The sequence below is a fragment of the Azolla caroliniana genome, unplaced genomic scaffold (genome assembly GCF_043228905.1).
Source record: "Azolla caroliniana isolate FFs.n. ecotype wild unplaced genomic scaffold, voAzoCaro1.0.p SCAF_36, whole genome shotgun sequence".
Classification (NCBI taxonomy): Eukaryota; Viridiplantae; Streptophyta; class Polypodiopsida; order Salviniales; family Salviniaceae; genus Azolla; species Azolla caroliniana.
This window is the reverse complement of record NW_028230471.1, coordinates 200,961-226,633: the sequence shown is the minus strand read 5'-3', so window position 1 is coordinate 226,633 and position 25,673 is coordinate 200,961. Positions and strand designations below refer to the sequence as shown.

Below are 25,673 nucleotides of genomic sequence, written 5' to 3'. Positions count from 1 at the left end.
GCAGCACGAGGATTAGGGTTTAGGTCAAAAACAGAGAGGGAGAGAGTCTGAGTGAGAGACACAGAGAGAGAGAGAGAGAGATGCACGTTGTCTTGGGTACAAAGAGTGTACCTCTTTTTTGGTTTTTCGATATTATGTATATACAAGTCAAAAGTGTGCTACGAGTGCGTTCACACTCGTGCACTAATAAAAGGCACGATGGCCCTTTATTCCCAACAACCTCCCACCTAAAGGCAATGTGCCGTGAGAAGAAAAAAACAAAAAAAAAAGTCAGCTAAGTCCAAGTATGTACAAACCTGAACTACATACATACATCTATCCAACTCTCATCATCTGTCGGCAATGAGCAAATCGTTCAGCTGGAAGACCCTTCGTGAGAAGATCTGTAGGATTATTATTTGTATGTACTTTGACAAGCTCAATGTTTTTGCTGTCAAGTACATCTCTAATGAAGTGATACTTCACCTCTATGTGCTTCGTCTTTGCATGAAAGATGGGATTCCGAGCTAGCATGATAGCACTCTGGCTGTCACAATGAAGAATAGGTAACTCTGTAATGCCAAGATCTCTCACTAGATATGAAATCCATAAAGCCTCTTTGCATGCCTCATTGGAAGCAACATACTCTACCTTTGTAGTAGACAATGCAACACACTTTTGTAGTCTGGAGATCCAAGAGACCGCTCCTCCTGTGAAAGTAAACACATACCCTGAAGTAGACTTCCTGCAGTCTGCGTGACCAGCATAGTCCGCATCCGTAAAACCGACGACAGATGCCTTCTGCTTTCCAAAGCAAATACACAAGTCCTTTGTGCCTTTGAGGTATCTCATAATACCTTTCACCGCTTCCCAATGCTTTTTGCCGAGATTTGCCATATGAGCGCCCTGTTCACCTTATAATACTCATGTCTAATGCAACTCTAGCTTGATCAACAATATATCAAAACCCCGCCACAAGGCAAAAACAAAACTAGTTTTTTGTAGGATTCAATGTGTTTCAAATTTCAGGTTTTCCAAAATGAAAAGCATGAATAGGCAACAAGACAAAATAAAAAGGTTACAGCTTCAAGAAATTAGGGGGGGTTTCCCCAGAAAAACTAACATATAAAAGAAGAAGAGATAAAAACCTGTGTTGTTGGGTCCTAAAATGCCTTCAAAGAGATGATGCAGGCTTGTAAAGGGGTGATGATATTGTTCAAATATCCGAGCTGAAATCTGTAGGTGAAAGGGGTGATGATATCGTTCAAATATCCGAGCTGAAATCTGTAGGTGAAACGCCTTGCTTTTATTCTTGTAGAGGACAAGCCTCAAGGAGAGAGAGAGAGAGAGAGAGAGAGCAGAAAGGAGGAAGAAAATAAACTTACCATTGATGTTGAAACCTGTAAGTGTAAAGCCTTGCTTCTATTCTTGCATTGTGATTGGACAAGTCTCCCGAAGAGAGAGAGAGAGAGAGAGAGAAGAAAGAAAGAAGAAAGATATATTAACGTCTTTTAAGGCCAAATTTGGCCCATGAGACAATTGGTTTACAACAAAAATCAGTGTTTATCCAATCATCAAAACTAAAATAATGGAAAATAGCTTAAGCTAAAAGAGTTCTAGTAGTGTACAAAACTTTGCACTAAGCCTAATCTCATTTCCACCCAAGTCTCTCAAAAAGAAGTGGGAGGTCAAAAGTTTTTGGTGTGGGTGTGACCCATGGTCCCGATGCATAGAGTGCCCTAGCCATGGCTTCTAGGCAGTGTAGTTCACGGTCCCTTATTTTCTTTATTGCTTCTACATCTCGTCGAGTTGCTTTGAAACCCGGCATCCAAGGGCGTTTGGTTCTTTGTTTTTCTGCTTCATCAAGGAAAAGCTCGAGTGGTGCAGGTGTGTCGACATTCATTGGCTCCCCCTATTCTTGAAAAACTTCATTTGTTACATGTTGGTAAACATTAGCAACATTATTATCAACGTTTTGTAACTTATTCTCTCTGTGTTGTTTCAATTCTAAGATGTATCTACCTAATTTCTTTATATCTAGTGTATCTAATAGTTTAGGAAGGGTGGGAGAGGAACCAAGTATGTCTTGGTATTTTGCCCTTATCTCGGCATAGGTGGGGCATTTGCATGTAAAATGGTATTCATCCTCTATCTCTATGTGGCATAACCTACATATCCTTTCCTCCCTAAGGACTCCATTAGTACGTCCATTCTCAATCTCAAGTTGGTGAGATGATATTGTAAGTTGACCAATGGCAACCCTTAGTGCATGTGGTAAGAATACATCTAGATATCTTGGTCACGTGATAAAACCTAACTTAGAGAAGTGCATAAAGAGTTCCTTATTTTAGATGGGAGTGGCTCTAGTGGGGTGATCCATTTATGCCGAGTATAAATTTGCCATATTTCTTGGCGTATTACTTTATTACGGTCCTCATGAGAGATTAAAGTGTTATCAGTCGTGTGGTCGTACTTAAGGGGGGGGAGGTTATTAATGTCTAGACCGTTGGCAAGAAGCCAACTCACCATCATGCCATACCATGAGCTAGTATAATCGGACTCATACAGCGCTCGAGAAGCCTTAAAGGCTTGATGGGAGAGAGAAAGAAAGAAAGAAAGAAAGATGTATTAACGTCTTCTAAGGCCAAATTTGGCCCATGAGACAATTGGTTTACAACAATAGAGTATTTATCCAGTCATCATAACTAAAAATAAAATTAAGTAAAAAAAAATAGAACTTAAACTAAAAGAGTTCTAGTAGTGTACAATATGTAGTATACTCGAAAGTGACTATACACTAAGCCTAATTTTATTTCCACCCAAGCCTCTCGAAAAGAAGTGGGGGGTCAAAGGGTCTTGATGTGGGTTCCAATGTAGAGAGTGCCCTAGCCATGGCTTCTAGGCGGTGTAGCTCACGTTCCCTTATTTTCAATATTGCGTCCACATCACGTTGAGTTGTTTGGAAACCCGGCACCCAAGGACGTCTGGTTCTTCTCTGGTTTTCTGCCTCATCAATGGAAAGGCCGAGTGGTGCAAGTGTGTCGGCATTCGTTGTCTCCTCAGGTTCCTGAAAAACTGCATTTGTTACATGTTCGTGATCATTAGCAACATTATTGTCAACATTTTGTAATTTATTCTCTCTGTGTTGTTTTAGCTCTAGAATGTATTTGCCTAATTTCTTTATATCTAGAGTATCTAATAGTTTGGGGAGGGTGGGAGACGGACCAAGTATGTCTTGGTATTTTGCCCTTATCTCGGCATAGGTTGGACACTTGCAAGTAAAGTGGTACTCATCCTCTATCTCTATGTGACATAACCTACATATCCTTTCCTCCCTAGGGACTCCACTAGTACGGCCATTTTCAATCTCAAGTTGGTGAGACGATATTCTAAGTTGTCCAATGGCAACCCTTAGTGCATGTGGTAAGAATACATCTAGATATTTTGGCCGTGTGATAAAACCTAACTCAGAGAAGTGCATGAAGTGTTTCTTATAGTACGACATTTTAGATGGGAGTGGCTCTAGTGGGGTGATCCATTTACACCAAGTGTAAATTTGCCATATTTCTTGGCGTATTACTTTATTGCGGTTCTCATGAGAGATTAAGGTGTTATCACTCGTGTGGTTGTACCTAAGGGGAGGTAGGTTATTAATGTCTAGACCATTCGCAAGAAGCCAAGTCACCATCATGCCATACCATGAGCTAGTATAGCCGGACTCATACAATGATCGAGAGGCCTTAAAGGCTTGATGAGATATTCTATCATGTGGTTGGCTATGTATCCTATCAATAAAGACTACAAGTTGAAAAAGTGCCTCTACTAGCATTGGGGGTAACGTGAACTCGGCCCTAATAATGTCATGTGGTACAGTCGATTTGCTTCGGAGTTGGCGTGATAGCATCATCACCAATGGTCTCTCTAATTGCGTCCACATGAAGGATGGTAATCCTGGAGCCCAAACCGCAGATGCATACATGAGGGAGGGGGTCACTAATGAGTCAAAGAGCCACCCTTTAGTCCGTGGCTCTTGAAAGTGTGCTTGGTGGCATTGTCTCTCTAGGAGTGAGAGCGATGCATGTCCTCTCGTGAGTCTATCCTTCGCTGCCTGTGTCATCGAAAATTTACCTGAGCGGGCACTAAAAGTGACTCCGAGATATACGTACGATCCAACCACCTCGACTGGGCTATGGGAGATAGTTAGGTGACACTTAGCTCTAACTTGGGCCGATGTGTGGAAGATAAGGACTTTCGTTTTCCCTAGATTCACTACCAATCCTCGTTGTACACAAAAGTCATCTAAGGCATTGAGGTGCCTCTGTAGGTCGTGTTCGGATTCAGAGAGCAAAACTATGTCATCTGCATAGAGCAAGATACGAACCTGCGTATCCCCAAGGACCACTCCGGTGCCTCCCTCACGAGCAATAAAATCTGTGATCTCATCAATGTAGATCCCAAAAAGCGTCGGTGATAGGGGGCAACCTTGTTTTACACCAATAGTGCTAGTGAAACGATTGGATAGGCCACCTGGGCATCGGACACACCCGGACACTTGTTCATATAGTGCGTAGATGGCCCATACCATATCATCTGGTATCCTCAAGCTTTTAAGTCTATCAGACAACCGATCTCTAGGGACTGTGTCAAAGGCTTTGCGGAAGTCCACAAAACAACAATATAATCTCTTCTTGCGAGCCCTAGTTTGGTCAATTAGGCATCTAAGTGTGAAGATGTGATCAATAGTGGAGAAGGCTCGTCTAAAGCCAGCTTGTTCAGGTGCACGAAGGTTTAGGGTCTCCATGTAGTCGCTAAGCTCTGCTTCCATTACTGCACCATATAACTTAGCAAGGGTATGGCCTATCATAATCGTCCTATATGTATTTGGGTCCATGGGGTCCCCCCCTTTATGTATGGGGGTCACTGTATTCATAGTCCACTGTGGTGGAAAACCCTCCGCAAGGGCACGATTGAAGATTAGAGTTAGCAAGGGAGCTAGGCACTCTCTCGCATATATAATGTGTTCTGCTCGCAATCCTGTGTGGTCCATGGACTTCCTATGTTGTAATTTCTTTATGACCTTCATGACCCTAGAGGTCGTGAAAAGTGTCCCCGTGGTAGGCCGGGGTGTGGAAGGCATTGGAAAAGGTGGTTGGTTTGGGATTTGGTAAAGTCTCTCTGTATATGTGTGCCAAGTTTCGGGATCTTCGATGGGTGTTTGTGGTCTTGGCTCCCGTAGTCTCTTCCATGCCGTGGCGCAATCGCTACTCATGAGCATATGGTAGAGTTCCCAGTATTGGGATGCCTCCCACGCTCGTCTCTTACGACGTGTCATCTTACGCATTTCTTTGCGAGCTTGTGTGGAGGTAATACTACCATTGAGTTGCGATACTGTAAGTTGTCTATGTAGGTCCCTACAATCCTCGTCATACCATTTATTTTGTGGCATTGATCCTGATCTACCTTGATTTGAGTGTTTTGTATATGGGAAACTGCTAGCTGCTGCGGAGTGAAGGATGTGTGTGAGTTTTGTACTAAGGCTTTCTAACGGTAGAGAGGGATCAATGGAGGGGAGATGGGCCTGAACATGTTGAGAGTATATGTCAGAGAGCTCATGTGTGAAATGTATTGTGGTGTGATGGCATGGTTGACTAGACTTGGTGACCTTAGAGATATCACATTTTAGCTCGAAGTATAAGAAGCTATGGTCTGCGCCAATAGGGCATGGGGCCACTCGGAAGGAGTTAATCAAGTGGGTAGCTGTCGGGCGCCCTATTAGATAGTCAACTGTGCTTTCCCCTCCTCCATGTGGGAAACATGTGAGCTCTTCCGAGCCCGGCCACTTAGCTAAACCATTATATATGACCATCTGGTGCCGACTGCCAAGTTCAAGCAGGTGATGGCCAAAGCTCGTGGCGTCCGCACCTTGATCCTTTGATCTACGTGTGGTGCCTATGTCTAAAGGATCAACATTTACCATTTCTAGGTTTCTATTCATCTGAAATACTGTGCATTGTCGGGATTGGGTTCTCGCATTGAAGTCTCCTACAAGAAATACTTCTCCTTGGGAAGAATATCGGATTATGTCATCCAATAGGGGTTCGTATGGAGAAGGCCCATGTGGCATTCCTTCATCGACTAATCTCGTCAAGCCACTAATATTATAACGGGATCCTTCTGGGGGAAAGTAACAAATGGCGAAAAATATTGCATGGTCTTTGCTTGTGGAGACTTTCACCCACATAAAACGAGCTTCTGGGTCTATCTTCATTATTTCTATCCTATTATGTAGCTCTCTACGAAATAGTATCGCGACACCTCCAGATCCCCTAGTAGTGTGTCGACGTGAGGTTTGTCTAAAAGCGGACTCCCAACGGAATCCTTCGACCCGTGGGAGTCCTCTATTTGGGCTCTGATGTGTTTCTACCAAGAAAAGTATATCAGATACCTTTAGTATCTCCTCTAGGCGGCCGGGGTGTGCCCAGAGTGCGCCATTACAATTCCATAGGGTCATCCTAAGTGCATTTTCTGTCACATGGGCCACACGTCGTTAGTTAGTAGTGCGATCATTTATGATCACTCGCCCGTCTCGGTAAAAGGCGCGATGGCCTTCTTTACGAGCTTGCATAACTCGTGGCATACAACTCTTGCGATGCTCAATTTGCATCTTAGTGAGGTCTTCATCGAGATAGATGGGGTCCCCATCCATTCCTCGAAGGATTGGTCTCTTCTTAAAGAAAGTGATTCTAGAGTCTAAGTCTTTAAATTGAAGGACTAAGGCTCTCTTCCTAGTTGTGTCACGCCCGGCCCTCCATGCTTTGGTGATAGGTAGGGCCTCTGTATACCCTAACATTTTCCCAAGTGTTTGTGCGTCCTCATTTGGGGATGCACCTTCCTTGAGCCCAGTGACACGTACATTTAAGCGTCGGGCCTGACGCATTTTCTCTTCTTCAAGGGTGGTGTTAACAATATTTTCCTCTTTTATTTCTTTTTTAATGTTTCTTTTAACCACATCTACCCAACCCATTTTAGCTAACTCTATGTTATTATTAACTTCCTCTTTAATTTTTTTAATTTCGTCCTTTATATCCTCTATAGAGGATATTTCATCGTCTTCTCGAGATACCTCGATGTCCTTAAGTTGTTTTTTAAGGTCGATGTTTTCTACTTTAAGTTGTTCTATTTCGGCCTTGAGGGCATCTTTTTCCTCTCTATCTTTTTTCTTGTAGGTTTCGGTGTCTTTCACCCATTTTTTCATATCCATCTCTATTTTTGTTAAACGATTAAACATATCTAAAAAGTCCTCCTTACTTATAGCCTCGTCTTGTATATCCTTAAGTTCCTTAGTCCGTCTAGACGTCATTGTGGTGTCAATAAGAAAAAAAGAAGGTAAAATAAATGGGTTCGAGACTTAGCCGAGTTTGTGTGTGTGTCGCAATCACATCGGCATTTTGTAGCACGGGACGAGCACACCAAAAGAACCCACCCACGAACTCGTCGAGAAAAAGGTACTTCACCACATCAAGAACGGAGAAGAAAACACCCCGTGACGGTGGCAGTCGTCAAACGACGGTAGACGACGGCAGCCGACGGCAGACGGCGGCAGCTGACGGTGGACGACTGCACGGTGGCAGACGGCGACGGCCGCAGATAACGGCAGCGACGGCGACGGCGACGGCGACGACACTAGCCGGTGACAGAGAGAGACGAGGAAGCGAGCGAGAGAGAGAGAGAGAGCAGACGGCGACGGTTGCAGCGGCTGCAGACAACGGCTGCAGACGACGGCGACGGTGACGGCGACAGCGGCGACAACGACGACAGCGACAGAGAGAGCCGTTAGAGAGAGAGAGAGAGAGAGAGAGAGAGAGAGAGAGAGAGAGAGAGAGAGAGAGAGAGAAAAGCACGCGTGGAAAAGGAGGTGAGAAAAAAGGAGAGAGAGAGAGAGCCCAGATGGATGTAGCTCAATTGGTAAGGTTGCCCAATGGAGACCAGGTGGTCATGGGTTCAACCCCTACATTCCACAGTGGCATCTAGTGAATTAAGAGATATATAAGAAGTATATAATAAAGAGGTGAGGAAGTTGGGTTTCGAACCCACAACGTAGTGCTTGTAGTGCTAACAACTTACCATTAGGGTAAGGTAACTACGATAATAATAAAAAGTATGTGTGTGGGAATCGATTTTGAGGTTTCACACACACATAATATGTGAGTATTAGAAATGGCTTCGAATTCTGGCTACATGAAGAAGAGAGACGCATTCTTCAAATAATACTTCTCGGCTTCACCTTCTTATCCCTCTTCTTTTGCTCTCTAGCAGTTTTGTGTCCGCATGATTTCGTCATCTTCTTTAGATGTCTGAGTTCCATCCAAGTTTCCTCTTCGCCCAGGAAAGGATTAGAAACATCTTGAGGAAATATCGTACACTTCATAAGGGGAGACCCAAACTGTTGCTCCCTAGGCCAAGCTTTTTCTGGGGTTTAGATTTTGTGCTTTTTAGGATAGTTTAAATCGTTGGGCATAAAAATTATGATGAGGACTAACAAAATTGATCCTTGTAATTTGGTGACCTTTTTCCTCTAAACATTCGATGTTGTGTTTGTGAAATGTCAATGGGTTCCTTTTTCATGCAATTGGTTATAAAATTTATAAGTGTGGTCCTTAATCATTATTCCACCTAACTATCTTCTCAATTCTCTCATCATCAGTTTTGAGTTCCTCAACTTATGGCCCATGGATGCACAATCTATTGCTCTATGGAATTGGTTTGGCACTTGGTACTCACTTGTTTAAGATCATTATTCCCCTAAGTGAGCTTTGACGTTATCTAACGTTCTTATAAAAACAATTCCCAAAAACAAAGGGGAAACAAGAAACTTCCCATATAGTAACTATTGTAATTGTCACAATAACAATAAGCAATTAACGCAAGTCAAAGTGGCCACTTGTATCTTAATTCAAAGTAACATAGATCTTTTAGGGATTTTGACTCTGGATCTTAAGGGTCCTAGCCATATCATGCAACCATCCTTGCCATAAAGTTTATGAATCTGGATTGAAAAAACCAATTACACTCAACTTAATCAATATCAAGATCCCAATAATAGATTGTCTAGCAGCATTGAAAGATTCATGGCAAGGAAGAAGCAAAGATTTTTCTTATGATATGCTAAATTAATTAAATAAATAAACATTCTTTTGATTCAAATGTAATGTTAGAAATGTGATGTCTAAAGGGACAGGACTTACAAACTCACAATTAAATAGAAGGTTGTCACCATAAATAATATTCATTTTCCTATCCCCAAAACAGTAACCATTTTGTTATATAAAAAGGGATATGTAAAAGTTTATCGGTTGTATTGAGTGTGTCTTCTAAAAGAATCTCTGTTTGCTTATACTCAGTACCTGGGTTCTGAGCGACTCTTTTAAAAAATATATCAATATCTTTTAAGAGGCCGAAATGGCCTATAGATAGAGAGGTGGAGAATGGCAGTCACCACAAATCCATGTAACTTGTGCGAGCATAACCTCGAGTATATTAACCAGGAAATGTACAGTAGATAGCGGCATGTAACTCGAGCGAGCATAACTTCGAGTATATTAACCAGGAAATGTACAGTAGATAGCGGCTTGCTATTGTCAGACGTTAAGTCGATCTCGAAAATCTGGCAATACCCTTGATGTGTTAATTTCTGATGGGCCCCTGCTTTCCATAGGATATACATCCTATTATTGAGTGGCATCCATCCCTCTTCATATATTCTAAGCTTTATTCTTCTCTCTCAAAGGGTCACTTCTATCTGCCTCAGTTTGCATTCCACCTGTTGCATATATATTTCTCATGCCGACATATGCAGCAGCACACTTTTCATCCAACCATATCAACTGCTCAAATGCCCATCTTCCAAGCTTCACATTCCTCCATTTTCGACAAGAACCCAATATACTCCGAAAAAATGGAAGATGGTCAGAATGAGGAACCTTGTCAAGCAAGATTTTCACTTTGTCAAGGCATCCTGCACGTCCAAATAGATCGATCATACAAGTATAGTGTTCTATTTGTGGAGTGAGACAATAGACAGCATACATTTCATCAAAGAACTTTTCTCCCTCTTCCAATAGACCAGCATGACTACATGCATTCAGCAAGACATTGAAAGTAGCCAAATTTGGCACAACATCTTCAGTCCTCATTCTGTTATAAATGTCCAAAATTAGATTAGCATGACCTGACTGACCATACCCAGCAATCAGAGCAATCCAGGACACAACATTTCGTTCTGGAAGTTCTTTGAACACTTCTTGCGCTTTCTTCAGCATGCCACATTTGGCATACATATTCACCAATGCATTTCCAAGAACCACATCATTATTTAATAACCCCTGTTTTCTGACCTCCGCATCTATAACTTCCCCAGTATCTAGAGACCCAACAATGCCACAAGCTTTCAAAATGCAGACATAAGTTACCACATTTGGACAGACTCCCTCATTTTGCATTTCTCTGAAGCATTCTAATGCCACATGACCTAGGCCATTGTGAGTATATCCAGTGAGCAGTGCATTCCAAGACACCACATCCCGCACTGGAATCATTTCAAACACATCCCGTGCTTTCTCTATTGTACCACACTCAGAATACATGTGAACCAATGCATTGGCAAGCACAACGTCCTCAGCTAACAACCCTTGTGTCCTGATCTTGGCATCTATGAATTCCCCAATTTCTAGAGATGCAATGATTCCACAAGTTTTCAAAACGCAGATATAAGTTACTACATCTGGACACACTCCCTCATTTTGCATGGAAAGAAAGAATTTTAATGCTTCATCACAGAGCCCATTTTGGATATGTCCAGCAACCAATGCATTCCAAGACACTGTATCCCGTAATGGAAGGCTTTCAAAAACATCTCGTGCTGCCTCTGGTGCACCACACTCTGAATACATCCACACCAATGCATTTCCAAGAATGACATTTTTCTCCAATAAGCCTTGCTCTCTAACTTTGGCATCTATAGTTTGACCAATCTCTAGAGACTCCACAGTACAACAAGCTTTCAGAATGCAGATATAAGTTACTTCATCAGCCAATACTCCCTCACTTTCCATCTGAAAGAAACATTTCAATGCTTCATTTGTCAACCCATTTTGGACATGTCCAGTTATAATTGCATTCCAAGATACAACATCTTGTACAGGAATTTGCTCAAACACTTGTTGTGCTTTCTGTAACATTCCACACTTAGAATACATGCTTATCAACGCATTGCTTACCATGACATTCTTTTCCAAAAAACCTTGTCTTCTGACCTGGCCTTCTATATCTGCACCGATCTCCAGAGATCCCACAATGGCACAAGCTTTCAGAACACAAGCATAAGTTACCACATCAGGGCAGATTTCTTCATTTTTTATCTGTCTGAAGCAGCTCAGTGCTTCATCGCCAAGCCCATTAAGTACATACCCAGTGATCAAGGAGTTCCAAGATACAATATCCCGGATTGTAAGCTGTTCAAACACCTCTCGCGCTTTCTCTGACTGACCACACTTAAAATACATGTGCATTAATGCATTGTTGAGAATGACATCTTTCTGCAATAATCCTTTCTTTCTGATCTCAACATTGATATTTTCCCCAATCTCTATAGATCCTAAAATGCCACAAACTTTCAAAATGCAAACGTAAGTCACCCCATTTGGCGAGATTCCCTCATTTCTCATTTTATGAAAGCATTTCAATGCTACATCACCCATTCCATTTTGGGAATATCCAGTAATCATGGTGTTCCAAGATACCACATCTCGTACTGGAAGCTGCTCAAAAACTTCTTGTGCCTTCTTTAGTGAACCACACTTGGAATACATGTCCACCAATGCATTTCCTAGCACAAAATCTTTCTGCAATAGCCCGTTTTTTCTTACTTCAGAATCTATAACTTCTCCAATCTCTGAAGACCCCACGATGCCACAAGCTTTCAAAATGCAAGCATAAGTTATCACATCAGGATGGATTCCCGTATTTTTCATTTGTCTGAAGGATTCTAAAGCTTCATAGGCAAGTTCGTTTTGGACATATCCAGCCATCAGAGTACTCCAAGACACAATATTCTGGTATGGAAGTTGTTTAAACACTTCTTGTGCTTTCTCCACAGCACCACACTTGAAATACATGTCCATTAATGCATTACCAAGTACAATGTCGTTCTGCAATAACCCTTTCTTTCTAAGCTCGGAATGTATATCTTCCCCAATTTCTAGAGACCCCACCATGCCACATGCTTTCAAAATGGAAATATAAGTTATTGCATTTGGAGGGGCTCCTGCATCTTTCATTCTTCTGTAGCATTTCAATGCTTGACCACCATGCCCATTTTGGGCATATCCAGCGATCATGGAACTCCAAGACACAACATCCCACACCGGAAGCTGCTCAAACACTTCTCGTGCTTTCTCCAATGCACCACACATGGAATACATATTCATCAATGCAGTACCCAACATATTGTCTTTTTGTAATAACCCTTGCTTTCTGGCCTCGGCATCTATATATTCCCCGATCTCAAGAGACCTCGAGATGCCACAAGCTTTCAAAATGCAAGTGTAAGTAACTGCATCAGGACGTATGCCTGCACTTTCCATTTGTCTGAAGCATCTCATTGTTGCATCACCAAACCCATTTCGGGCATATCCAGCAATAAGGGCATTCCAAGTCACGATATCCCACATTGGAAGCTTTTCAAACACGTCTTGTGCTCTCTCCATTGCACAACACTTGGAATACATATCCACCAAGGCAGTGCCAAGCACAATATTTTTCTCCAATAACCCTTGATTTCTAATTTCAACTTCTATTTCTTCCCCAATCCATAATGACCCAACAATACCACAAGCTTTCAAAATGCAAATGTATGTCACATCATTCGGACGAATTCCTGATTTTTGCATATGAGTAAAACATTCCAACGCTTCATTGCCAAGCCCATTTTGGGCATATCCAGCAATGAGCGCACTCCAAGATACAACATCATGTACTAGAACCTTCTCGAACGCTATCCGTGCTTCCTCTAACGCACCACACTTAGCATATGTAGTAATCAGAGTGGTAGCAATACGATCATTTTTTGCGATCATGTTCTCCTCAAGAAGATTGGCATGAATCCTTCGTGCTTTCCATATGTTTTTCTCTTTCTGGCAACGCTTCAGATTCCAAACCCTACTTCTGTCATGAATCTTCACTTTTGGCACTTCATTCTCAACAACCTTTGCATCAAGCAAGAGGAGTCCTTTTAATTTCTCTCTGATGCAAGGTGGATTGTAACATCGCTGTATCCATAAAGCTTTCCCTGTTTCCTCGTGAATGAAGTCTGGATACATGCAGCTTTTCTGTAATGGCACCAATCAAGGTTTGAATTGAATACATACATATACACACATATATACAGGGCCTCCAAAATCATCAGAGATTTCAAGATTTGAATTGAATACATGTGTATGTGTGTGTGTGGGTACATATATACAGGACTTCCTAAATTTATCAGAGATGAATAAGTGTGTTTCACCTTGTTCTGTTGATTTTCCCAAAAATTTGAGGGATGTTGGAAGAGCTCGTTCCATAAGATGGTGGCTTCTTTGGAGATCACCATTAGCAATCAATTGTATCCTGTACACCATGTAAAATGATGGAATGCCCCCTGTGGAAAAGGTGGACAAAATCTACAATGAAGTAACAAAATGCAAACAAACAAACAGATCTACTCAGCCACTTGGTTGGAGAGTTATGCATACACGTTTCTTTTGGCAAAAAATGTTCATAATTTTCACGAAGTCATCATAATTCCTTCACTATCCAAACAGATTAACAATACTTCCAAACTTTATCTTGCACCATCCCGCTGTCATCATTGTTATCTAGTGTTGATATGAGTTTTTGAATCCACGCAGAAGGTCCAGTTCGAAGACATCGTAGGCCCCAGTTACCTCTTTTTATATCAACACTCGAGCTTAAACATGCAGACGCTCGTTACACTCTCAAGCGTCCAAGCCTATCAATGTGTAGGTTCCGGAAAATGTTTTCAATGGCCTGGGCTCCATCACTCAGAAGGAGCCATCTGTGGGCAGTTGTAAATTCATCATTTAGATCAGCACAAATTTCTGTTGGCACCTCAGCTCAGTCGCCAACACTGTGCTACTCTCCATACTTGTGTGTGTACAGTGTGTTTTGCTACTGCCTATCAATGTGTAGGTTCCACCAAATGTTTTCAATGGCCTGGGCTCCATCACTCGGAAGGATCCATCTGTGGGCAGTTGTAAATTCATCATTTAGATCAGCACAAATGTCTGTTGGCACCTCAGCTCAGTCGCCAACACTGTTCTACTCTCCATAGCTTGTGTGTGTGTGTGTGTGTGTGTGTGTGTGTGTTGCTACTGCCTTCTTATCATCTTTCTTCCTCTCGCCAGGAGTTCTGCTATTACTACTGTAGCAGCAGGCAGGAAGAAGACCGATTGATCATGTTTATGCTTCAATCATTCGAGTATGGTAAACACCTCAAAGTATGGTAAATACCATTCTTTTTGGATAAACTATTTATTATGAGGTAAATAAACCTAAAATAAGGAAAAAAGACAAAAAAAAAAACACTTTAAAAAAGGGGAAAAAACACACACACACACGAATGTTTGAATAACGAATGTTATGCTAGACGAACACGAATTTTACGTAGTATATCATATATCATAATACATATATGTATGTATGCATTGCTTCCCTTCCGTTCTCCTCTTCTTTTCTAACTACGTATTGAAGGGGCTATATATAGATAGCTAGCTGCCTTGCCCTGACTTTTTTTAAGTCATGTATGTACTTATTGCGTCATTTGTGGCCTCCCTTTGAGATGTTGTGCATGTGGTGGTATCTGTCAGCTGCGACCATCCGATCCGTGACAAGGGTGTGTGGAGGGCCACACCACCCAATGTTGAAGAGTGGCCAATGTGTTGTGTAAGTGTCTTCATTATGTGGGGGGCCTCCTCCTATTGTGTAATGCCAGTTGTGTGGGGGGGTTTTACCCTCAAGTGGAACACACAACTAAAATGCGATGATAGTAAAAGGGTAGGGGCTATTTGTGTAATTGTTGCACTACTTTTTACTTATTGTTGAGATGCCACTATCAAGGGGTAGACTAGTCACTAAACAAATAAGGAAACAAAAACCCTTTTTTGGCTGAAAACAAACGGAAAAAATACAATATCATGAAAAACAAAATAGGGACTAAGAAAAAAACAAAGAGGGAGAAAGAGATCATTCAAAGAGGGCACAAGGGACAGGAAGTAGTGGAAGCTTGAGACATCACTAATCTCAACTAGCACCACAACCCACTTCTATCATTTGTGGAAGAGTTCTTTTCTCCATCGATTTCACGTACTACTCACACATGCTGATGCAAGTAAACCTTCCTACTTTCTACTTAGTGCTACATTAGGGTAGAAGCATAATAGCAAATAAAGAAATATCGAGGGTGATTTATTTGGATGTAATTGGAAGGAGATATGCTCCAAACATCCACTAATGCCAATTTCCTTTTGCTTCCAGGTGTACGGTGAACATTTTTCACTTGAAACCAAGTTTTCTGTAAACTTGATGGTTCTATGATTTCACAATGACAATGAAGAAATTTTGTGGAAATTTTGAAACGTTATATACTAAGAGGGTGAGGTGATGTGATTTATAGATTTGGCACATCAAGAGGCTTGAATGTTAGTCTTGGTACATCATAAATATGACATTGATATGGAGAGTTACTATCATGGATGTTGTCAACAATGAATTTAAACACCTAGATTAAAGATAGAGATCTATGAGGTGTTTTTAGATGGAAATTCAACTTTCCAATGTGGTTCAATCATAGCCAATGGCTAAGGACTAGGTTAAAAAGTGCATAATGGACATACTTACAAGCTACCAAAACTCCTTTACAAACGAACAAGAATGCTCAATAATTCACTTTGACCTGAATCAGATTGTCAAACCTTGGATGGGTTTAGGAGCATAAACTCAATTTGGTTCAAGTTTAAAGATTTGTTAACTTGAATTTGACTCAGGGGTTTCCGAGGTTTGGATTAGTTTAGTTTGAGCCTTTATTTGTGGTTTATTTGGCTTAGTTATTTGTGGTTTATTTGGTGTCAAATTACTGGTTGACAGTTTTGGGGAACACTTGAAATATTGATTACATATATGAATTATTTAATATACATTATCATGATTTAACTTTGAACCCTAACAATTCATTAAAGTTTAACCCTTTCTTGAAAATTGATGTTACAATGGCCACTAATTTGGTTTGAACCAAAACTATGACTAATAGTTTGGATCTTTTGAACTATATGGATTGAGCTTAAAAATCTCTCAAAACAGCTTGGATATATTAAACTTGAGATTTATTAAGGACTATAAATTTCATGTTCCTCAAATTGGCCGAGACATAAATGTGATTACCAATAAAAGCTATGATGGCAGCACCCCAAATTTTATTTGCCCTAATAATTCAATTATTTGCTGTGACATTCCCCTGTCACTGAGCATTCTTATGATCAGGCAATGCCTACCATCAATATATTATATCTCATGATAAACTGATTTTCAGGAAATGTCTATTTGTGAATTATCTTACAACCTTGGAACACCTCCGTTAGAATGTCATTCACCAGTTTTAGACATTTGACTAAAAAACAGTTTATCATGAGATACAATATATTGATGGTAGGCTGCCTTGTTCCAGAACACATGAGCATAATTTCTCACCAATCAAAGCATCATATATATTAAACTCTTGCAAAATGGGGGAAACACTGGTTGCATAATTCTCTGAACTTCTCCAAATCAAAGAGTCTTCCAGTTTCTTCTATGTATGGTTGGTTTCATCCTGTATCAGAGGAAGAACTGCTGCCACTGCGTGCAAAGAACCAGTGACACATATTACACCTTTCTTGTATGTTGAAGAAAGTAATAGAGTGGCACTCTTAAGTGCATTGATCACAGAATCTGCCTTTGTTATGACAATGCAAGATGTGTTCTTTTGAGCTTCATTGACAGCCTTTTGAGGATCATCATACCGATATGCATTGAGATTGTACTCTTTGGCCACACGATACCATGTTTCCATCAGGACAGAGGCTGACATGGAACGGTGAACATCCCCAGAAATTGAGGTTTCAGTGGTCACCACCACCTTTGCCAAACTTCCTGTTACATACATTCCCTTCCATGCTTAGACAACACATTAAACCTAAAGATATACATATACCTGGATAAGTTCCCTGAATAAACTAGAGTACAGACCTGGAAGGAGTCGTGTGCAGAAATTGTAGGAATCTTTATCTGAAGCCATTGCAACGATAAGTGCCACTGGTTCAGATATGAAAACCATCCTTAGTGTTCTTTCTAGCATTGCTGCAGAGCTCTCTGTATGTGCTGCATATTGAAATAGAATCTTAGCAAATCATTATACCAAAAGTAGTGACAAATGCAGCAATAAATTCACCTCCATCAAGAACCAATGCCAAGTGCTCCTGATCTCCGAGCAGCTTTAGAGAGTCTGCTTTTGATATCACTTGAAATCTGCCTGCAACACATGTCTGTTCCAAGCCAGCCCAGATTGCTTTGTCTTGCACCATCCACCCTAGCCAAAAATCAGACAGAACGTTACTTTGCTGCCCAAAATGTTATATATGCAGTAAATAAAACGATTCAGCCCAAGATTTGACAATAACGGAGAGAAACGTTAATTTCTTATGTAAGTTTTACCTTGTTCTTGCAAGCATTGTATTGCACAGATGGCTGTGAGAGCGTTATCAAGTTGGTGGCATCCCAACATCTGTAGTTGAAGTGACTGGTTTTCTAATTTCTGAAGACACAAATGCCATTACTTCATGTTACCTCAATTAGGAAATAGAAACTGTACTTTCACTTCTAAGGTTATAGAGATATAAACAATATGCACTGACACATGGTCAAGTCATCCTCTGGTAATCTACATTTTTTTTTTAATATAACAGATGTATCATTCAAAACGCAAGCAAGCTTCCTTCTATAGATGCATGATTAAACATACTAAAGCCAAACCTTAAAATCATTATTGATAGAGATGCTGCATTGTTGGACAACTCGATCTTTTTCCCACTTGATATCAGCAATGGCATACTTCATACCTTCACCAAAAGCAGTGACAATCCTAGCATTTTTGGAGGCAGCAACTTCAAACAATATCTCCTTAAGGTGTGAGTCCAATGGTCCACCTAATACAACCTAGTCAATAAAAGACTATAAATTCATGCATTTCCAATTGAGGACTGATGAACAGAAACTATTTGGAGTTCATACTGGACGGCCTTCCTTTATTATCCCAGATTTCGCTAAGGCAATGCTCTCTAGTGATCCACCCAAGGCAGCTAAATGTTCCTTCCCTATATTTGTTAGAACAGCAACAGCAAGTCCACAAGGTGAAATGACATTGGTTGCATCTCGTACCCCACCTAAACCTACCTGAAATTAAGAAGTAAATGTGTTTATATTATGCCTAAAATAAAAGCTATGAAATCAACATATTCAAGTATATATCAAATCAAACCTCGACAACAGCTATATCTACTTCTACTTCAGCAAAGTACTTGAAAGCCAATGCAGTTAAGATCTGTGTGGAAAGTTCACCATTAATGAGGAAACGTTTAGGTTTCAGGACTAGGTTAAATTGCTCACCTCAAAATGGGTGAGAGACCCTTCCTCTGTTTCTATAGCTGCATCTAACGCCTTCCAATTATCTCTAAACAATTCTTGAAAAGAAGTTGGTGTAATTGGCTTTCCAGTTTTTCCAGCAATAATCCTCTCATGTATGCTCGTCATATGAGGGCTCCAAGTGAAGAAGAATATAGCATGATTAGCATTGTTCATATGTCACAAATGTAGAATTTAGGTCTATACAAAAGAATTTCCTCCACAATAAGTATATCGGATATTTGAAAGAAAGATATACTAATGTCTACAAGCCAAAATCGGCATGTGAGACAAATCGTGATTACAAATATGGGTGAATTCACATTATCCATATTTGAACAAGAATAAAAGCTCTAGGTTTGCTAAAGCTCCATGATCATGATCTTAATGCACGTGGTGAAATGATTTTGGAGATCGTTTACAAGCATGAAGTGCACAATTAATATGTATGGGTTGACTAGTGCTGTCCTGGATATCATATCTGACTTTGGTTGGTGCAGTGGAATGAGCTTATGACAAAGTTCAACAAGTGGCGCAGGGGAATGAGGCTATGAAGAAGTTACAAGTGCATCCAGGTATCCTTGTGTGGATTGAACATGGTGCGCAATGATCTCCATGAGCTAGTGGTGATATGGCCCATGTGCCATATATCCTAGTACTTGTGATCAACAATCATTGGCATTCCTTTGCTCTCTCTATGCCGACTGCTTGCATGTTGTCAGTGAGGGTGTGGAGATATGAAAGAAATAGGTAAAGTGAGATTTCTGTTGTCTCACACATGCTTATATAAGGTTGATTCCCCATGCTTTTCAAGCCCGAACAATATCTGGCCAAAATATTGTTGTTCAGCCTTCTCCATCATTTGTCGAATGGTGGACTTTGCATAGAGGGTGACATACTTCTCTCTGATGTGCTGTAAACTGGGCATCTATACAAAAAATGTTCCTTGATTTCAATTTCTCCTTCACATAATTTGCAAAATCTTTCGGCTTTAGGTATGCAATGTGTTTGTCCTGCCTCTATCTCTAGTTGATGAGAGGAAAACCTGAGTTGGGCATGCTTTGGAAGTACTATATGTTATGTAGGTGTTCATGTACCTCGATCTCTGTATGAATCTATCCTTTTCAGTTCATAAAATGATCTTTCTAGTTGACATATTTGGGAAAGGGTCTCCTTAAGTATGATCCAAGTCTTTTGGATGTAGAGCTACCATAGAGCTTGCCACAATACATTGTTCCATTTGTCATTTTGGGGAGGTATACCATATCAAAAGGGTGGTGAGTTCTTGATGTTGAGGCCATTGTTATTGAGCCACCTATGGCAAAGCACTTTTGTTAGAGAGGTATAAATGTCACTTTTTGACCCTTCTCAAGCTCCCTCTCCGTTGACTCATAATTGAACAGATTTCAACAAACCTTTAGTCTTGATGTTTTCCCGCATGATAAAGAGCCAAACACTAGTGCTCCATGATATACTCTGTGTGGAGATGGGAGCAGCCCTGATAGTAATTGAGACCTTATTCTGAAGTGACCAGTATCCCAAGATTGGTATATAGATCATCAAAACAGCTGGCTTTAAATGGAGACAACCATTGTTGGTATGCTGAAACACAAGAATGGTTCCACCCACATGGCTTGGATTGTCCACCCCTAAACATGATTAAAGTATAGAATAATAGAGTGATCCGAGCTAATATCAATAAATTGGAAACTGGAAAAACATGGATCATCTCCAAAAGCATCTCTTGGTAGGAAGATGGCCCACTTCAAGACACTCTTTTGACATATGTCTCTGGATCGATTTATTAACAGGCCTTTTTATATGGATGGATAGACATCTATCTCGTGCACACTGTTGTGTGACAGATCAGCGCAAGACATCTTCACATCAGTTACAAATTGAGACAGGCAAATATGCACACAAACCTATGGAAGAATGGATATGCCAACTGTGCTATCAGGGTGGAATTGGAAGAAAATTAGGTCTGCCACTATGGTGTTCTTTATGAAATAACAGGGAGATAACATTGCCTCTTCGAACAAGGCTTTGACCCACTACGCAATATCGTGGAACACGAGAATAACGATGCTATGGATTACGACTTGCTAGAACTCAAGAGACATACAGAGAAGTTGTGTAAGGATGGCCATTTATCAACAGAGAACAATATGACTTCTTTAGCCACACCATTCCTGCTTAAAGTCACAAGTGGATTCTCAACCAAGACACTCGAAAGTGGTTTAAATAGATCAAGCAACACCAATATGTTGAACACGTAGGCCATAACCATCTGGATAACGGCCTTGTCAGCCTAGCACCAAAGGTCTTCCCTCTCTTTGGAGATCTCTCCAGCTGAGGTGGCCCGTGTTTGAAATATTTTGAGGACAAGATTCCATCAATCCAAGTTTAATATAAGTTCTTAAATATGTAGATTGTTTAGTACCATATGTATAGTGGTATTTATTTTGGTTTTTTCTTGTCGATATTGAGAAAACATTGTAAGACGTAATCTATGATTTGTTCTATTAGGCACTGTTGGCCTCTTGAAATATGTTAATATGGCTGCCATTCAGCAATGTACTATCCGCACTTTTAAGCCATTTTGCCCTCTTAAAAGATGTTAATATGGCTGTCATTCAGCTCAACAGAACGGCTTTCAAAATGGGCCCAACACTTTTGAACCTTATATTGACCCTCCAAGCCCTTATCAAGGAGAGCAGAGCCCATAAAAGAATGATGTTTTCTTGCTTCGTGGATTTCCAAACAGCCTTTAGCAGTGTACTGTGTGCTCAGCTCATGCAGCAGATAGCACTAAAAAATAGAGAATCATACCTTGCATGCAGCAGAGCCATATGATTAAGAGATAGTTCTATATGTAAGAATTGGGGAAGCATACCTTGTATACATCCCTACAGAATAGCCTTCTGCACGGAGAATGTTGCTGATAAATGCTGCTGTAGAGCCTTTTCCTTTAGTTCCAGCTACATGAATGACCTGTACGAAGGGAATGAGATAAGCACTGCTGGCAAAAATTTCATAGTTATTGTACTTAGTTTCATGAGATCTTACAGGATAGTGAACAAGGGGGTTGCCAAGGCATGAGAGTAGCCGGTGCATTCTACGAAGTTCAAAACCCTGGTTGGAGTCAGTACCAGCACCATTGGGCACGCCTACCTTCTCATAATTTCTCAAGGAATTGAGGAATTGTAAAACATCAGGAGCCTGATCTTGCTTTCCATTACGAAATCCCCAATCGTGCTTGCTAGTGTTTGCTCTAGAGGCATACAAACCATCATTGCTGCTCCCGGAAAAGGATAATGATGGCCTCGTCATCATCATCATAGATCGGAAGCCTGGGGCAGCTAAGAACAATGATGTCTGAGGGCATTTGTACATTGAAGTACTTTCCTCTCTATGACAACAGAAGTTCCTAGCGCCTGCCGTGATTCTATTTTGTGGAATTCGTTATCACCTAGTCTATTGTAGAGACGCTCAATAGATGGAACGACAGGACTTACCTCCTCCAACCAGCCTTCGCATCATCATCGTCGTTTTTATTGGACTGCTGCACTTTTCAATGGAAGTTGAGCTTGATATTTTAGGAGTCCAGTTATACCAGCAACAGCCATAATCGACCTATGCCAGTTGAATATTATATGAGATCCATAAAGTTTAACAACTATTGTAGAAGCATAACTTTGGTTCTGTAAAGTTTAAAGTAAAGTAGCTGCACACATCTGAACCTCTAAAGTTTAGAGCATTTCATGAGGAAGTACAGCATTCAAAAATCATTAAGATGCAGGAACGCTGTCTATCTGTGAATAAGTAACACTGTGCGGGATTCATGACATAGTTGAGGTTCTACTGCAAGTAATTATGGACATATCTGATATTCTACATGGAACTATGGGCATAGCTGAAGGATCTATCTGTAAGCAGCTTTAAATTCATCATTCAGATCAGCACAAATTCTGCTGGACCTCAGCTCAGTTGCCAACTCTGTTGTACTCCATAGCTGCTGCTGCTGCTGCTGCTACCGCCTTCTCATCATCTTTCTTCCTCTGGCAAGGAGCCCTGCTGTTACTACTGTAGCAGGCCGGAAGAAGAAGATCGATTATGCTTCTCTTCCATTCATTCAATCAATCCATCCAGCATCCTCTTTTAAGTTTGGAAAGGCTCCCTCCCTCCTTTTTGTAACTCTGTAATGCTTGCATCCATGTCTTTTCTAACTTATTGATGGGGCTAGCTAGCTATGATGTCGTATCGTGCCATTAAGTATGTATGTACATATTCCTTCCATTTGTGGCCTCCCTTTGAGTTGTTATGGGTGTGGTGGTGGTGGTGACATTGTTCTGTCGACTGCGTCTAGCGGTAGTCCACCCATGACAAGGGCATAGAGGGCCGCACGACCAAGGTTGAAGAGTGTGCCGTTTTATGTGTAAGCGTCTTCATATGTAGGGGCTCCTTCTGTGTATGAATGAGGATTAGTGGGCCAGTGGTGGAGGAAAATAGGGGTGATTGTATATGGTTCCTGGCATTTGAAACTGGTGTCAATTCGTATCCATTCAGGCAGCCATGCCATGCAAGGGGGTGTTCGGTTTATGATAATTATTATGAATCATGGTCACCCATCAAATTCTAAAAAAAAAATTCATTAAAACTAAGTAAAAAAGGAGAAAACATAGTCTAGGTCTTGTTTCTCTCCCGTTCAATTAATGTCCTATTTATTTCGAAGAAAATACAGGTTTAAACTTCATGTTTGTCTCCTTAAACACATTGTTGTCCTCTTTTCTGGATTTTTTATGGAAAAGAAAAAGACTTGGAGATGTTGTCTGTAAAATTATGAACAAGCCAAGCCTCTCTATTAAGAATGTTATGCCAAATTAAACTCACTATCTATCAGAATCTCAATAAGGTGAAAATTTGTCTATGAGTACTCTTATAAATTGACTGGTTGCCTTCTCTATAGTATAGTTATAGTATATCAGTGTGTGTTTTTGTGAAGCGTTCCATAAATAACCACCCAACTATGCCTAACCAAGTTTTCAAATTTTGGGACTATTTTATCTATTTAATCTAAGACAAGCATTTTCTTAATTTGTGGGATAATTCGGCACATGTTACATTACTTTAACCAAGGGTTCCAAAGACAATCCCATGGAACAAACCCTCAGATGTGCAATGCGAGCAGTGTGCTGGTCTCTCCGAAGGAAAACGCAATGCTTGTCACATGGTGCCGAGGAATGCCCCCGGTGTCACTCACACATTTAACACAATACATTTACACAAACAATAGCTTTCCAGGCACGAAAGCAAAAAAGCAAAAGAACAACAGCCACCCAAGAGTGAGCAGAAGAAGAAGAATCCATGGCAACCAAGTTTCATCCTTCCCATCCCCCTCCTTTCCATCATCTTCCTTCTTCTTCTTCTTCTTCTTCTTCAGGCAAATATGAAACGGATAGATGAAAATATGAAATATCCAAATAAGGTTCAGGCAAAATTGGTGGGATCTTAACGATAGGTTTTCCTGATCTGTTGAAAATTCATCCAAGCATTTCCAAAGAGGTTGAAATAAGCCAATGAGAAATCATAAGAACATAAATCTCAACGATTGCTCTATGCAATGCATTGAGAGGAAGACAACGAAAGCAGGACATCCCAATATGTAATAACATCTAATTTGGCCAAAATCAGCCTATGAAACAAATCAGAACAAGCAATTTCAAAGCTATGCATGCATTGATAGAAAGACATAGAAAAAAGGAATGAAATAAATGCATTAGCTTATATTCAATGCCAAACTAGTCTGCCCATGAAACTCATTATAATTAGAACAAGTTGAAAGATTCATCTATATACAAATATACACTGGTAGACAAAAAAAGATACATTACCAAAGACAAACATCATAAGAACAACTTCAAAGAAAATATGCATCCAAATGTGTGCATATACATAATATGTAGAACATACAACAAAACCATAAGAACCAAGTAAAAAGAAAGATGTGTATTAGTAATATAGACAAAAGAAAAGAAGAAAAAGCATAAGAACAAAGTTGCGAAGAAAGGTTGAACATGAGAGTGAGATTGAATTTGAGATAATTAAGAGAATACATACGGAAGGGGTTGGCACTCGTATTCCTTCTAGTGCACAGCTCCTGTAGCCACCGTTGTTTACTGCTTTATGTTGGATTCTTTTTTCTTAACAATCTTTCCTTGGAGAAGAGTAGGTAGGTAAATGTGGGTCTGCCGAGAGGATCTGAAACACCAAAGACGGGAGGAAGGAGGAGGAAGAAGAAAAACACAGAAACAGAAAATCCTTTTCTTTTTCACCTTTGCACTCTGTCTGTAGCTACTTCATTTTTTGAAATTTTTTTCGCACCATATGTGATATACTAGGAATCAGGATTATATAATTCGTTGCTCGAACACATCTTTGACATACATACATATTTGTGTCTGATACATATCATATCCTTTCAGCAGAAGGAATGGATGGGTAATAAAACTATATTAGATTCTTTTGAGACCATATATGGATCAGTAAATCTTTGAGACCATTGTGTAATAAAATTACCTATATTTCAGCTGAAGGAATTGGCCGATCCATATATGGTCTCAAAGTTTTAAAATGACCCATATCCGTAAATCTAAACCCTAAAAGGACCAATTTTTACGATAGCCAAAAGAACTTCAGAAATTCCAATTTCATCTTCTAGTTGAACATCATTTGGCTTTCTCTACATGCATAGACACACAATTATTAATTGTTTAAATGTGATGGCAATAATCATTTGAACTATATGTAAACTATACCTTAATAACCATATGAACATCCTTTTTGCTTGCATATAAAGCATCATGCATCATGCATATACCGGGAATGTTTAATATTATATTTTCTTTGAGTGCTCATAGTTCAAACTT

The 25,673-nt window shown here is 40.3% G+C and overlaps 2 protein-coding genes across 9 annotated transcripts; both read right to left on the bottom strand.

Annotated features, from left to right (window-relative positions):
* Window positions 1–9,316: 9,316 nt before the first annotated feature.
* LOC147849528 (pentatricopeptide repeat-containing protein At2g39620-like) lies at window positions 9,317–14,109 on the bottom strand. Of its 4 annotated transcripts, none has more exons than XR_015531774.1 (3): window positions 13,541–14,106; window positions 9,569–13,364; window positions 9,317–9,506 (listed from the first exon to the last, which is right to left on the bottom strand). XR_015531774.1 is itself a non-coding variant. In XM_087337434.1 (3 exons), exons 2-3 carry the CDS (start codon window positions 13,622–13,624, stop codon window positions 9,741–9,743), a joined length of 3,708 nt encoding a protein of 1,235 aa, XP_087193560.1. In that variant the 5' UTR covers window positions 13,625–13,672; window positions 13,959–14,109; the 3' UTR covers window positions 9,317–9,740. The 4 variants fall into 4 exon arrangements, 3 of the variants coding, with proteins under 3 accessions (XP_087193560.1, XP_087193561.1, XP_087193559.1); XM_087337434.1 differs by having other exon boundaries at window positions 9,317–13,364; window positions 13,541–13,672; window positions 13,959–14,109; XM_087337435.1 differs by having other exon boundaries at window positions 9,317–13,364; window positions 13,541–13,641; window positions 13,959–14,103.
* Window positions 14,110–16,618: 2,509 nt separating this feature from the next.
* Window positions 16,619–25,045, bottom strand: GLA1 (Folylpolyglutamate synthetase family protein). 5 transcript variants are annotated; one of them, XM_087337436.1, is made up of 12 exons: window positions 24,865–25,045; window positions 22,263–22,380; window positions 21,814–22,181; window positions 21,641–21,738; window positions 18,730–18,880; window positions 18,602–18,664; window positions 18,355–18,516; window positions 18,097–18,279; window positions 17,779–17,878; window positions 17,516–17,653; window positions 17,314–17,445; window positions 16,619–17,217 (listed from the first exon to the last, which is right to left on the bottom strand). In XM_087337436.1, the coding sequence occupies exons 2-12, from the start codon at window positions 22,288–22,290 to the stop codon at window positions 16,877–16,879; spliced, it is 1,764 nt and encodes a 587-aa protein (XP_087193562.1). In that variant the 5' UTR covers window positions 22,291–22,380; window positions 24,865–25,045; the 3' UTR covers window positions 16,619–16,876. The 5 variants fall into 5 exon arrangements, with proteins under 5 accessions (XP_087193562.1, XP_087193565.1, XP_087193566.1 ...); XM_087337439.1 differs by having other exon boundaries at window positions 21,814–22,106; XM_087337440.1 differs by having other exon boundaries at window positions 21,814–22,097.
* Between the last annotated feature and the right edge of the window lie 628 nt (window positions 25,046–25,673).